Here is a 14,017-nt window from a genome sequence, read left to right on the forward strand (position 1 = left end):
TGTTTAGGAAAAAAAAATTAACTACTTACAAATATCAGCCCAGATATAAAGGACGAAGTCACTGTAAGGGCAAAGTAGAATTTTGGAGTCAAAGTGCTTAAGAACACGGTCACTGTTAAGAGAAACAAAAAAAAAAAGACTTAGCAAGCAGAACTGAAAAAGAGAAATAGCTTTTTATTAAATATATAATATACTATAGCCCTAATAGCTTCATAACACTATTTTGTTAGAGAATCCTTGCCATATATTATTTTCTGTTTGTAACCATCTCTGACAGTCAATTAGGTTTTATACCCAATCCAAAAAAAAAGCATTGTACATTTTTAGGCAAAGCAGCTTATGGTCTTACCCGTAATGTGGCTGGTGGACCAGAACAAGCTAATTTAATGTACTATTTCACTTTAACCTAAGACAAAAACAGGTTGTTTTGATGCCAGTTTATATTCAGTGCTAAGAATATACACTTTCCACAGACCTCTCCCTCCTGCTATCAACAGCACAGGGCAGGGAATGCAATTATTTAGTGGTTTGGACCCAAACTGCACATCAGCTTTGTCACCTGCCACCACCCCAGGCTGGTGGGAGGAGGGAGGGACAGGGGTGACCAGGGCAGGGCTCCAGCCTGACAGAACCCTCCTGGCTGGTCCCAGTGCCCTGGGGCTGCCCATCCCAGAGCCTGCTGTGTCCCAGCCCCAGGGCTGGGTGATGTGCTCTGTGTGTCACTGCAGGAGGCCAGGATGTGCCACAGGCCCGTGGGCACTGCTGGGACAGAACCTCAAAACCACTGAGATCACCGAGCCCAACCTGTGCTTGATCCCCACCTTGTCCCCCAGCCCAGAGCACTGAGGGCCACATCCAGTCCTTCCTTGGACACCTCCAGGGGTGGGGATTCCACCACCTCGCTGGGCAGCCCCTTCCGAGGCCTGAACACCCTTTCCATGGAGAAATACCTCCTGATGTCCAACCTGAACTTCCCCAGCACAGCTGGAGGCTGTTCCCTCTCCTCCTGTCCCTTGTTCCCCGGGAGCAGAGCCCGACACCCCCCAGCTCCCCTCTCCTGTCAGGGAGTTGCAGAGAGCGAGAAGGTCCCCCCTGAGCCTCCTTTTCTCCAGGCTGAGCCCCCCCAGCTCCCTCAGCCGCTCCTGGTGTTCCAGCCCCTTCCCCAGCTCCGTTCCCTTCCCTGGACACGCTCCAGCCCCTCAACGTCCAGAGGGCCCAGAACAGGACGCAGCACTCGCAGTGCGGCCCCACCAGCGCCCAGCACAGGGTGACAATCACCGCCCTACTGCTGACACATCCCGGGACGCCCCGCCCGCACCCCCGGCCCCACAGCGGGGTCCCGCCTCCCCCCAGCCCCTCACCGGCGGCCAGGCCGTCCCGCAGCCGCAGCGGCACCCGCAGCACCGCGTACAGGAGCCCGAGCCCCGCGGCCACGGCCAGGAGCCCGCGGGCCCAGGGAGCCGCCGCCCGCCGCCTCAGCTGCTCCCAGCGCCTCAGCGCCGCGGCAGCCCCGGGGCACGGCGGACCCCGGCCGCTCCCGCCGCTCTCCGCCATCGCCAACGACCGGGCACGCCGGGACAGGGGCGGAGCGGCCGCCGGGGCGGAGCTCCGGCGCGGGGAGGCTGCTAGCGGAGCCCGTCAGTGCTCAGAGCGGGCTCGGGGCGCGCACCGAGCGGTGCCCACACAACAGCGAGACCTCCCCGGGGGTTCTGGGGCGCGGCGGCTCCGCCACGACCGCGCTGCCAGTCACGGGCGGCCGCGCCCGCTCTTGTGATGGCGGCCGCGCGGCGTCTGCCCGCAGATAAGATGGCGCCGCCCGCGCTTCCGGCCCCCTGCCCTCAGCCATCGCCGCCAACGGGATGACCGGGGCGGGAGCCCACCAGTGCTACTGCGCCTTCGCATCCCCTACGTGACCAGCGGGAGCCTCAGAGACTCCAGGATGCGACAGCTCTGCCACTGCCGCGCTCCCGGTCCGGCGTGAACCCGCCCGCTTCCATGATGGCGGCCGCGCGGCATCTGCCCGCAGCTAAGATGGCGCTGCCCGGGTCAGCGCTCCCTGAACCCGCCAGCTCTAATGATGGCGGCCGCGCGGCGTCTGCCCGCAGTTAAGATGGCGGCAGGCGCGCTCCCGGCTGGCCGGGCGGCGCTCCCGGCATGCACCGCGCGGGGCCGGGCCCGGAGCTGCCAAGATGGCGGATCTGGAGGAGCGGGTGTCGGATGAGGAGAAGGTAAAGGCGGGGGCCGGCGGCCGCTCCGCTCTGGGCCGGCAGCGCCGCCCTCGGGAAAACAACGCGTGGGTAACGGCGGGGAGGCTCCCCCGGAGCCTCCGGGCCGGGCTGTGGCTGCCTCAAGGCGGGCCCCCGAGACCGCCGGGCCGCCGCTGCCCGGGTGAGGGACTGGCCGCGGGTCGGCTGTTTGTTACCAGAGCAGCGCTTTGCGTTTTATTTTCCTCTTTGCGTTTCCATTTCCTCGTTTCCCGGGTGCAGCTGAGGCGCCTCGGCGCGGCTTTGCGAGTGAAAACGAACACGGCCTCAGGCTGTGCCGGGGGAGGGTCAGGTTGGACATCAGGAGGAATTTCTCCCTGGAAGGGGTGCTCAGGCACTGGAAGGGGCTGCCCAGGGAGGTGGTGGAGTCCCCAGCCCTGGAGGTGTCCAAGGAAGGACTGGACGTGGCCCTCCGTGCTCTGGGCTGGGATCGGGCACAGGGTGGACTCGGTGATCCTGGAGATCGTTTCCAACCTAATCGATTCTTTGAGATTGTATTTTCTGAGCTTCGTTTCCCAAATCAGCGAAGTTCCCGGCGTGTCCGAGGTGCTGTGCGACCCCTTCGCTTCCTAAACACCCTCAGAGGGTGTCTGGGCGTTTTCTGCTCCCTCAGCTGCCGGCGGGAGCTTTGATGTAGATCCTGCAAATTGCACGGGATGGAAAGGACTAAGCAGAACCAAAGAGAGCCGTAATTATTTTAGGAAAGGGGGAAATGAGCAGATTGTTCCTCTTGTGGAGGAATGCGGGGAAATTACTGTCTGTGAGCAGCGCTGGGCTTTGTGTAACAAACGAGGAGGTCACGTTTTCTGCCAGGTAACACCAGTTACCTGCAAACAGTAGTTAAAAAATCCACTGTTGCACTTTTTTACATCATAAAAGCGTTATATTTAGTTTCTTAACGTTCAGGAGGAGCTATTCAGGCTGCTGGATCTTCCAGGATCATCTGAGTCTGGAGCCTTGCTTTCATTTTTCCCTTGAACTGCCAATTTTAGCTTTAATACAGTGACATTCATTGTGAAACAAGCAGAGCTTTAAAGGTCCAGTTCATCCTTCAGTCAGGATTTTTGATGATGTTGTTTGAAATAAGTATTCCAGAGCAGAATTGACGTGGTCTTTGTAGCAACTGAGACCTTGATTCAATTCCAAGTGGCTCCACGCCTTGCAAAGGTAGAAAAGGACATCTTAAGGGAGGATCTGAAAGAGAAACAAGCAGCCAAGATTGACTGTAGAGTCCATTTTGTGATTATTCAGATGAGTCTAGAAGTTTCATTTTCTAAGTGTGAGTTTGCCAGTGCTTTAAAGCGAAAAAAAAAAAGGCAAAAAAAATAAAAAATAAATAAATAATAAAAAAAAAAACAGTAGAGCAACAAAATTAATTCATTCAATGCTCCAAACCTCACTTCTTTATTCTCTGTGGGCATATTTTAGGTAAGAGATTCATTTCTCAGCCAGGCTGGGAGAGCTGGGGGGGGTTCACCTGGAGAAGAGAAGGCTCCAAGGAGACCTGAGAGCCCCTTCCAGGGCCTAAAGGGGCTCCAGGAGAGCTGGAGAGGGTCTTGGACAAGGGATAGAGGGACAGGACAAGGGGGAATGGCTTCCCACTGCCAGAAGGCAGGGTTAGATGGGATATTGGGAAGAAATTCTTCCTTGTGAGGGTGGTGAGGGGCTGGGATGGAATTCCCAGAGAAGCCCCTGGATCCCTGGAAGTGTCCAAGGCCAGGTTGGATGAGGCTTGGAGCAACCTGGGCTAGTGGGAGGTGTCCCTGCCAATGGTAGGGGGCGGGATGAGATGATCCTTAAAATCCCTTCCAACCCAAACCATTCCAGGACTCCACGATTTTAGTTGCAATCAACCCCGTTGCTCAAGTTCACCCCGCTGCTGTTTTGACAGTTTGAACTGATGGCTGAGCAACTTCCCTCAGCCTTTTCCCCATTTTAGAAGCAGGAAGTTCCTGTTTCAGCCTGAAATGGCACCTGAAACAGCCCCGGGGGCAGGAAATGGGGCAGGTTGCAGAAAGTCTTATTTTGGTGCTTCTGCAGGGGAACATCCTGACACCTCCCTGCTGCAAACCAGCTCTGAAACCCAACAGCCGTGCAAGGGCTTCACATTTCAAACTGATCACTCCCCACCCAGCCTGTTTCCTGCACCCCACTCCTGATTTCAAGAGTTGCACTGAAATGGTTTGTGTTTTATTGCTCCATGAGAGAGGCAGGGCGGGGGATAATTATCCAAGTGAACACTTGCAACCTTTGCTTTGTTCAGAACTGGGGTTGTAGCAGCACCTGATTGAAGTGTAGAGGCCTTTCTGTGTTGATTTGATTTTTTTTCTCAAACTTCCAAGTGAGAGAATTTGTGGAAGACTAAAAATCTCTTCTGTAACACTTGCCTTTTTTTTTTTTCCTGTTTGTTGCTTCTTTTTCCCACAAGGATTTTCTTACAAGAATCCACTGACCTAAAACTCAACCTGTTAAAACACTGACCCCTTTTACAAGGGTTTCATGTTCTGCAACCACAGCATTATTGCATAAATTTGTAAGATACTAAATTTTATGGCTTTTAGGAGCCTTATAAAGGAATATATGGAGAAATAAAAGGGAATCTGTTCATCCAGGGAGTTAATTTGTTCATCCAGTGCATGGCATGAGTGGTAGATATTTGTGAGAGCTCCAGCACAGTGATACCCTGTGCTGTACTTACACTTGCACTGCCTCAGAAAAGCACAGGGTGTCATTTCAGAAATCTTTTTTAGGGCTGGCTCTGAGCAAAGCCCACAGAGGATACAGAGCAGCAGGGTCCCTGTTAATTACTGCCAGGCTGTCTTCATCACCACCCAAATTCCTGACTAAAAATTGACAATATTATGGCAGCAGTGTGTCCTCATTGCAGCTCTTTAAATAGTGGAAGCTTTCAAACAGTGAGAGCTCCATTTTTAGAATTGCTGTACATTTACCAACCGGAAACCAGAAAATTAAGAGGAAAAAAATTGGTTTGACATTCTGTACCGTATCAATTACACAAGTTACTGTCTGTCTAATCTTTTCTTTGTATTGCTTAATTACCTCAGGCACAAAAGAATGTATCTATTTTTTGAAATAGATGCTAATTTGGAAGACGATCTATTTTTATCTGAAGCTCAGTCCAGTTAAGGCAGAGTTGTCACTTGATCCTGCTGGAATAAGGCAATTACCCTTTGTTTGGAAAGGTGTTTATTTCCCTCCACGTCTTGCTTTAAATCATTATGTGACAAACAATACAAACAGCAATTTCTACTTGAAACGGGGGGGGGGACTGTTGAGAGAAGTGAGTTATTTCCAGCTCTGGCAATAACTCAGCTGAAGCAATTGGATGCACAGGGAGAATCCTTTGTTTTGCTGCTCAAAATGAAAAGTAGAAAGTAATCAGAGTGGTAATGAGCAGCTCTGCAGTCCCTTTCAATAAATGTCTCGTTGGGTGGGAGAGGCTCATTGCTCAGCTTTGTTACTGAGCTTATCAGAGGAAATGTGACGTTTTTATTATTCTAAGGGAGAGGTTTAATTTTGTGACATTTCCTGTTTCATTTCTTCCAGGATGTTTCTATTCCCTTCGGTCCTGTAAAAGCCATAAAAGATTTGATAATGAAAACCATAAACTCTTACTAATTCCAATGGAATCAATACATGGCCCACCTAAATTCTAACAGTGCAAGACATGTATATTGGATTTCCAAACACAGTGGGGGTTTGTTACCTTTTTTAGAAGAGAATGGATTTTTCCTTCCCAGCCTCAAAGTTTCTGGACATTCAGAGTTGGCCTTTTCAGTTATTTATTGTGTCACTCCCAGTTCCACATGCCTGAATTCTTCCACTGCCCTGCCAGTTCATGGCTGGACTGCAGCAAAGCTGCGAGGATGCTCCATTTCCAGAGGGATCAGCTTCTCCCTCACACACTGTTTCCTGTGGAGCAGTGACTTCTGCAGCCAGGGCTCAGCAAAAACAGGTTGCCTCAATGACCTGCAACATGTGTCAGACACTCCTCTGTTGTGCTGGAGTTACAGTTTCACTTTTACTACCCTGGTTCCTGGTTCTTTTTAAGCCCCGGTATTCGGGTGTCTGGTTACTGGCAAGGATCAGGAAAAAACATCCACGCACAAAGAGTGGCTGGCCAGCATTCATAGTCCCTAAACAGGTCAGGACTGTGCAGGTTGGACAGTTCACGTTTCTACAGGTGCCCCTGTGAAGTTTGCAACTTGCTGAGTACATTTGGAATTATTATTACACTAAAAAAAATTCTGATCTTCACAGAAAAGCAGAATGGCTTGGGTTGGAAGGGACCTCAAAGCTCATCCAGTTCCACCCCCTGCCATGGGCAGGGACACCTTCCACTCTCCAGGTTGCTCCAAGCCCCGTCCTTGAACAGTCTTATGAGACTGTTTTTGTTTTGGCAACACATGCCCAGATTTCTCCCTACATCTGGCACCTTTTATCACTGTCAGAGCTGGTTTTGTTGGTGAATTGCTCGAGCCTGTATGAACTCAGTGAATCAACTCAGTACATTATCTTGTCTTTAATTGCTTTTCTGCTCCACTGTAGGTGCGTATAGCTGCAAAATTCATCACTCATGCACCCCCTGGGGAGTTCAATGAAGTATTCAATGGTAAGTAAATAAGGAAAAAATGATCTGTGGTGGTTTTTCATGTTTTATCTATTACAAAAATCTAAGGCTGCGTCACACTACGCTGCTTTTAAGGTTAAGAGGTGGCTAGGAAAAACATGCTGTCATCCTGGACTACATCTCCTTAATGAAGTGATTTAATCATTTCAGTGTTTGCCTTTGTACAGTTGAAAATGAAATGCATAAAGAGAAACATTTGATCAAAACAAATCCAATAACCCACCTGAACCCTCTCTTCCTCAGATGTCCGGTTATTGCTCAACAATGACAATCTTCTCAGGGAAGGAGCAGCACAGTAAGTCCTAAAATTTCAAACACAAGTCAAATTACCATCAGATATTCTTATGTTTTCTTGCACCCATCATTCTGTGACAAAGAAGGCCATTTGCTGTATTGAGAGCAATCCTCTGTACTTCCTTACCACACCTCCAACAAAATACATAATGAAAGGTGTGGATGATTCTTTTTAAAAGCCCTGAATTGGGATTTGTGCTGTATAAAACTGACAGGAAGGCACCCTGCCAAAAAGTTTAACTCTGCTGCAGCAGCAGTGTCTGCTCATGATTTGTAAAGCAAGTGAAGCCTGAAATACTGAGTAATCCATAGCCTAAATTTAGAGAAAGAACTGCCCTCAATAAAAAGCTTTCAGAAGACCTTGTTTACTTCCACAGCCTCATCAGGAGATGCTTAAAGATTACACACACAAGCTTTTTGATGCTAAGATTTGACTTCAAGCTAGGTGACATGTCAGTCAACAGGTCTTTACATAAGAAAATTGTTGTAAATATTAGTCTGCTGGTTTGTTTACCTTGCTGCTGTCTGAATTGTAGCTGGGGTGTTCCTGTTTTGCCTTGGCTTGCTCACATTCCCCCAGGCTTCCTGCTGTTCTACTTTTGAACTCTGTACTTTCCTGGTCATCACTAAACAAACCCTGCCTTTAGACCTGGGCTTTATAGCTATCAACAATAAAAGGTGTTGAAAATCCTTTGAGAGTGCTTGTGTGTGCATTATTTGCCCAATTAGGCTGAAATTTCACGTCCTGTAATCACAGAACGTTCTTAATTCTCGAGTCAGAATAAATGTACAGCTAAAGTTCCTGTTCTTTTAACCCTCCACAGTGCATTTGCACAGTACAACATGGATCAGTTCACTCCAGTGAAGATAGAAGGGTATGAGGATCAGGTAAGGGGAAGCTTTGTGCACCTGAGGTTTCTGTTGCTGCACTCTGCAAAAGCAATAAAAATGTTGTTTCATCAAGAGGTTGACTCACAGCTCCACATCAGCAGCAGCTGACTCACTCCTTCTGCTCACAAGGTACCACCTCTCCCCCTTCCCACACACATCATTATATTACCAACCTTTCTTCTCTAAGAACAAAGCATAGGTTAAATGTTCTCTTAAAGTCCTGCCTGATACTACTTAATAACTCCAATTCATTATTCCTTAGAGCTCCATGCTGAAGTCCCTGGAATTCTACTTAGAGTATGAATGATTAAAGATTACTGTCTATTTAAAGCTAACTTCCAAATCCTTATGTTGCTACTTGCTTACAGTTCCTCCTGACAGTTGATAGTAGATTCTTAATAGTTTGATTGATTTTCTGCATTTTTAATCCATTCCCAGCTACCCTAAAAAACAAGGTGTGTCTTTGATGATACCAAAGCACTGATTTGGTAAAATGATTATACCTAATACCATCCAATCTGTACCAGCAAAACAATTTTCCTTTGTTATCCTTTTTTTTTGGGAACAAGCAGCAAGGCACAGAGAAGCCAGAAAGCTGCCTGACCATCTGTTGTGTTCTCTGAGCCAAGCTCTGACCCAGCTTTTCTGGTGTCCCAGATATTCATGAGAGGCAGATATTTTTAAGAGGGCTGTCCATAGAAATAGCTCTGACAAGAGAAAGTTACAGTAGAACCTGCAAAGAAACCCAGCAAACCCCAATAAAATCAATATTTGGGAAGTCAGAGAATTATGGTGAATAAGAGAGAGGAGAGGGAAGATACAGTGCCTTGTGCTTTTTCAGAAGTAGCCACATCTATGTACCCTTCTTGATCAAAAGGAGAACTATTGCAACATGGAGCATGGCAATAAATGGTAAATTCCAGATTAAAATTCTTCGTTTCCTTTAGAAATTGAGAAGGAGAACAGCAAAAATAACTTTAAAAGCAAAACCACCTGCTTATATTGTAAGGATGCCCAACTTTAAGCTAAAAATATTCATTATTATAATACTGCACTTAGTCTTCTGACCCAGAACTGGCTGTATTAGTGTGAAAAGCAGAGAGTTACCTTCAACCTCACTACAATTACTGCTAGTTGAAATTATCACTGAAAATCTCTCTCTTTATGCAGTATTACAGAATCTATGGAAACATTGATACCCAAATAGGGAAAAACGCAAAATAACACATTTGTAGCGGCCTAAATGTATCTTCATTTCACTTCCTTTTACAGGTCTTAATCACAGAACATGGTGATCTGGGCAATGGCAGATTTTTAGACCCAAGAAACAAACTTTCCTTTAAGTTTGATCATTTAAGGAAAGAAGCAAGTGACCCCCAGCCTGAGGACACGGAGTCGGGTTTAAAGCAGTGGAGAGATGCCTGTGACAGTGCCCTGAGAGCCTACGTGAAAGATCATTATCCCAACGGCTTCTGTACTGTTGAGTATCCATCTTGTTCCCCTGAAAGTTCATTTCTCTGTGTCAGTCAGTCCTGGAGTGGGCTCTGGGCTGGGCAGAGCTGTTGGAATTCTCCATCCTCACTGGTGTTTTGGCTGCCTTTGGAATGACAAGTTCCAAAGAGGGTGCAAGTATCTTGGCACACACAGGGTGTTAAAGATGCATTAGACCTTCTTTTTCATGCTCACCACTGCCAAGCACCTTCACACCTGCAGGGAATGAAATACCTGCCAGTGGAGGTGTTGGACAGTGTAATTAGTGATACATGTTCCTATGAGGTACCACAACAGCCGCCTCCACCACGCTGCAGAACAGAGAATAAGGCTGGCTTTCCTCAGCTCTTGGGCCTTTTTAACTCTTTTTCTAAATGCAGGTTTATGGTAAATCTATAGATGGGCAGCAGACAATTATTGCCTGTATCGAGAGCCACCAGTTCCAGCCCAAAAACTTCTGGTAAGACAACTTCAATGCAGTGTGTTTTCTTCCTTTGCTAGTCCCCAAACCAACCCATCCCCTAGGTCTGACACAGTCTGAAGGGCAGGTGTTCTTGGGCTTCCCAAGAAGTTCTTCTCCTTCTGTAGTCTTGTTTTCCTTGCAGCCCCCTTGGCACTTGCCAAAACCCTTCATGTCACCTATCCAGAGGGAGAGCAGAGCTGGATAGATCCCCCTTTCCATGTTCCAGAGCACAAGCACACTGGAGCTGCTCTGTACTGAAGCTGCTTTGTGCTCAGCTGCCCTTCACAAATTTAACTCAGTGCCACGTAGAGCACTGTACTATTGGTCCTAAGACAACACCAGAAACAACTTGTTGGTTTGGTTCTTTTTGCTGTTAGAGGTTTTGGGGAATAGTTTTCATGCTTTGATTGTTTTTAGGAACGGGCGCTGGAGATCAGAATGGAAGTTCACCATCACACCACCGACAGCTCAAGTGGCTGCAGTGCTCAAAATCCAGGTGAGCTGCTCTTCCTGGCAATAACAGGAGAAGCTGCATTGTGCTTCTCTTACACAGATGCATTCAGCTCAGAATGAGATGCTGAAATGCAGCAGAGATGTCCTTCTCAGGTCAGGAGCTATTAAAGTATTCGAGAAATTAATTCTTAAATCTAATGTTTCAGACATAGTCTGCCATCTGGCCTGTGGTTTATTCTGTAGCATTACCCCACAGGCCTCCAACTGTCCTTCAGTTTATAGGGCTAAAACCTCTACCTTGAATCTTTTATAATTGCTCTTATCTCAACTCTAGGCGTTTACTGCATTAACATAATCTTGAACAAAGTCTTGACAAAGAATGAAACCTTTTAGAAAATCCATCCTGCTTTTAGTCTCCACGTAAGCAGAGAAGTCTGGCACAACGCTCTGTTGTGCCATTCTGGTAGCATTTTGGGGGCTCCAGGGATTGTGGAGTGAGGGGTCATGATAACCTGCCTTCTGTCTCTTGGTCCAGGTCCATTACTATGAAGATGGCAACGTCCAGCTGGTTAGTCATAAAGACATCCAGGACTCTGTACAGGTGTCAGTAAGTGTGCTAAAAGTTTTTCTTATGCTAAGCAGCTATTTTATTCCTTAAGCAGCTCACAAAGCATACACTGCTGTGACTGCATTCTCTTGGCTTTGAAGTAATTTTAGGGTGAATAGTCAGTGCAGTGTTTAGAATCACATGGGAATCCCAGTTTGACCTTATTAGAAAGGTTACAAGTTTGGGTTAAAGAGGACAGAATATGCTTTTCTACCACCGTGCAAGGGAAAGGAACAGTAAGAGACATACACTAAGGGAAATTAAGAAAGTTCTGTAGTACAGTAGAGGGAGCAACAGCTGCAAAATCCCTTTTGTACCACAAAGATCCACTTCCCTTTTGCTCACTAGGGTGCAGCCCTGTTCCAGTTTGGAGCACAGGCCCTACCCAGTGTGTAGCAAGTGAAAGGAGCCCAGCTACGAACACAAGCTGCTGGTGTTACCCACTTCATCTGTACTCAGCCTGTCCCTTGAGAGGAAATCTACTGGGTAGCTTTTGTGGATTGCTTTTAAACATAGGAAAATGTATTCTTCTCCTTTGCAGAGTGATGTCCAGACTGCTAAGGAGTTTATTAAGATAATAGAAAATGCAGAAAATGAGTACCAGGTAAGATCACTGGTGGTTAAATAAACCATGGAATCATATCAGTCTCCCTTTACTGCTAATGGAAAACCAACCTCTAATTCTGCTTCTGGCTGAATCTGGTGTGGACTAAGAATTAGTCAGAAAAGGACCAGTAGTAGTAGTTATTTTGAAGGGTTACAAGCAATGCCTGGAACAAGCATGGGAGGGGAGTGGGTGAGTCAAAGTATTTTCCATTGTGACAGTTAAAAATACCAAAGAGGAAATTTATGCCACAGCTTTTTACATTGTCCCAGCCTGTGTGCAAGGTGACTCGAGAGAGATAAGGCAGTGAAACACCTAAGGAGGTGCTGTTCAGTCACCCTTTTGCTTTCACACACGCTGGTGACTGCATTATTAATTTAGTTAATAGTGTGCCTTCACCTTCTAGGAAGGGGTTTGTGGCTTTACCACTGAGTTGTGCTTTCTCAGAGTATCTTGTGACTGCCCTGACCCAAGTGCTTGCCCTTGCAGACAGCAATCAGTGAGAACTACCAGACCATGTCAGACACCACTTTCAAAGCCTTACGCCGGCAGCTGCCCGTCACCCGCACCAAGATCGACTGGAACAAAATCCTCAGCTACAAGATTGGCAAGGAAATGCAGAATGCCTAAGGCAGGGAGGTTCTGTGAAATGGTGGTGTGCAAAAAAAAAAAAAAGAAAAAAAAAAACCAACAAAACAAACGTGGTCCTATGCCAAGTTAGGTGGTTCCTAAACCAGAGCAGCATTTTTTTTAGGGCTTTCAAAGTTAACAGGTTTTCTAGCCTCAGAGGGAACTGTGGAACAAATAGAGTTGTCTTTGTGTTTTGTGTTTCCTGCCACGTAAACTTCCTGTTGTAATGCATTTAATAGGTCATTTTAATTCAGCCAGTCGTGGCTCCGAGGTATAGCTGTTTTCAATCACTGGTTGGAAAACTTCCTAGCTGGAAAAGCCCTATTGTAACCCCCAGAGGAGGGTGCAGAGCATTCCCTCACCTGTATTACACCACTCCAGGTACTCCAGTGAGTCTGTCAAACCTGCCAACAGCTCACAAACGCTGCAAGACACAGTAAATGCAAGACAGTGAGTCCTTGTGTATCCTTATTCCCAACCTCCACGAAGCAGAAGGCCTGCAGGCTTAGATTTTACTGTATAAAATAAGTTTACAGGATCCTTTACAGAACTCCCTATTCACCCAGCTCTTCCAGGGATGTATTTTTTTGTTGTTGTTTTTTACTCTGAAAAATCCATGTTCCCTAAAAGTGAACATCTCTGCTCTCCCCTCTCTCGTGTCCTTACGGTTACCAAACATCTGCATTTTTACAGAACAAGTTCCTGTGTTCACTCACTGCTGGTCCACAAGGACCTGGATAGTGATTAAAAATGCAAGTGTCTACAGAATAATAGGTATGTTGTGCTTTAATGCTTTGTGGCAGGTTCATAGATTTGTATCACAGGTGTATGGATGGATAGTGTACAAACTAAATAAACTTGCACCAAAGTGAGAGAAAAAAAAAAATCCTTTCCCTTTTGTCTCAGTTGTGGCCAGTTTCTTGTCATACTTAGAGGGGATTTTGGAATGAATCTCTTCTACATGCTTGCTATGTGTTACTGTTTGGGGTTTTTCCCTGTAACATCAAGACTAGGAGTCCTACAAGTTTGTCTGAAGGGGAGGTTGAAGAGACATATATGCCTTTCTCAGAGCTCAGAACATGGATTCACTGCAAAATTAACCCCCTTTGGTGAATTCCCTTCGCTTTTGTTTGCACTTTTGTTATCACTGGGCTGCCTTGCAGGTCCTGGTTTTTAAACTGGCTCATGTCTTCCCGTTTTTAAATACACAAAGGAAGGGGTTGGGAAGAGAGGGATGGGGCTGCCTGTGCATCACACCTCAGGTTTTGCACAGTAATACCACAAAATAAGTGTGTCTATCCTTTGTGAGTTTTGTCTAAATAAAATATATTTGTATTTGCTGTTGAGACTGACCATTCATCCCTCAGGCATCCTCTGTATCAACTAGTCTAGTGCAAATACACTGGTCTTTGTTTAAAGCCATTTGTGTCTGTTCTTTCGTGGTCTCACTTCTGCTGGTGCCTGGTGAAGGCAGATGGAGAGGTGACTGCCTGAAGGCAGGAAAGTGGTGGAGTCACCATCCCTGGAACGGTTCAAAAATGTGTGGATGTGGCACCTGAGGGCATGGTTTAGTGGTCAACATGGTGTGATCTTAAAGGTGTTTTCCAGCCTTAACGGTTCCATGATTAAGGAGGGGTGGTGTCACTCCAAACCCGGGGGGTGATGCTCC

The 14,017-nt window shown here is 47.0% G+C and overlaps 2 protein-coding genes and 1 long non-coding RNA gene across 8 annotated transcripts in view; 1 reads left to right on the forward strand and 2 right to left on the reverse strand.

The window, feature by feature from the left end:
- Nucleotides 1-2,038, reverse strand: part of ST7L (suppression of tumorigenicity 7 like) — a 32,710-nt gene extending 30,672 nt beyond the window's left edge. The window contains exons 1-2 of one of the 5 annotated variants that reach the window (XM_032710338.1): nt 1,881-2,038; nt 30-112 (exon numbers count right to left, since the gene is read on the reverse strand). In XM_032710338.1, coding sequence (XP_032566229.1) covers nt 30-112; nt 1,881-1,902 — 105 coding nt within the window. In that variant the 5' untranslated portion in view covers nt 1,903-2,038. Of the gene's footprint in view, nt 1-29; nt 113-1,361; nt 1,728-1,880 lie in introns of those variants that run through there. The other 4 variants (XM_032710337.1, XM_032710336.1, XM_032710339.1 and 1 more) reach the window with 4 other exon arrangements.
- A 104-nt stretch (nt 2,039-2,142) lies between these two features.
- Nucleotides 2,143-13,770, forward strand: CAPZA1 (capping actin protein of muscle Z-line subunit alpha 1). Its single transcript, XM_032710342.1, has 10 exons — nt 2,143-2,228; nt 6,834-6,897; nt 7,159-7,210; nt 8,034-8,097; nt 9,373-9,579; nt 9,972-10,051; nt 10,472-10,550; nt 11,043-11,114; nt 11,656-11,718; nt 12,208-13,770. Exons 1-10 carry the CDS (start codon nt 2,190-2,192, stop codon nt 12,346-12,348), a joined length of 861 nt encoding a protein of 286 aa, XP_032566233.1. The 5' UTR covers nt 2,143-2,189; the 3' UTR covers nt 12,349-13,770.
- Nucleotides 3,137-8,018, reverse strand: LOC116798171. Of its 2 annotated transcripts, none has more exons than XR_004360839.1 (3): nt 7,139-8,018; nt 5,992-6,254; nt 3,137-3,458 (listed from the first exon to the last, which is right to left on the reverse strand). It is a non-coding gene; the product is annotated as an uncharacterized LOC116798171 (long non-coding RNA). The 2 variants fall into 2 exon arrangements; XR_004360840.1 differs by lacking the exon at nt 3,137-3,458 and adding an exon at nt 5,493-5,853.
- Nucleotides 13,771-14,017: the final 247 nt, after the last annotated feature.

This window comes from Chiroxiphia lanceolata, chromosome 25 (assembly GCF_009829145.1).
Source record: "Chiroxiphia lanceolata isolate bChiLan1 chromosome 25, bChiLan1.pri, whole genome shotgun sequence".
Taxonomy (NCBI): domain Eukaryota; kingdom Metazoa; phylum Chordata; class Aves; order Passeriformes; family Pipridae; genus Chiroxiphia; species Chiroxiphia lanceolata.

Coding starts and splice junctions, on each gene's coding strand:
- CAPZA1 (XM_032710342.1), top strand. CDS start 2,190: ATGGCGGATCTGGAGGAGCGGGTGTCGGATGAGGAGAAG. Junction 8,098..9,372: donor TAGAAGGGTATGAGGATCAG/GTAAGGGGAAGC, acceptor TTCCTTTTACAG/GTCTTAATCACAGAACATGG. Junction 10,551..11,042: donor CTGCAGTGCTCAAAATCCAG/GTGAGCTGCTCT, acceptor CTCTTGGTCCAG/GTCCATTACTATGAAGATGG.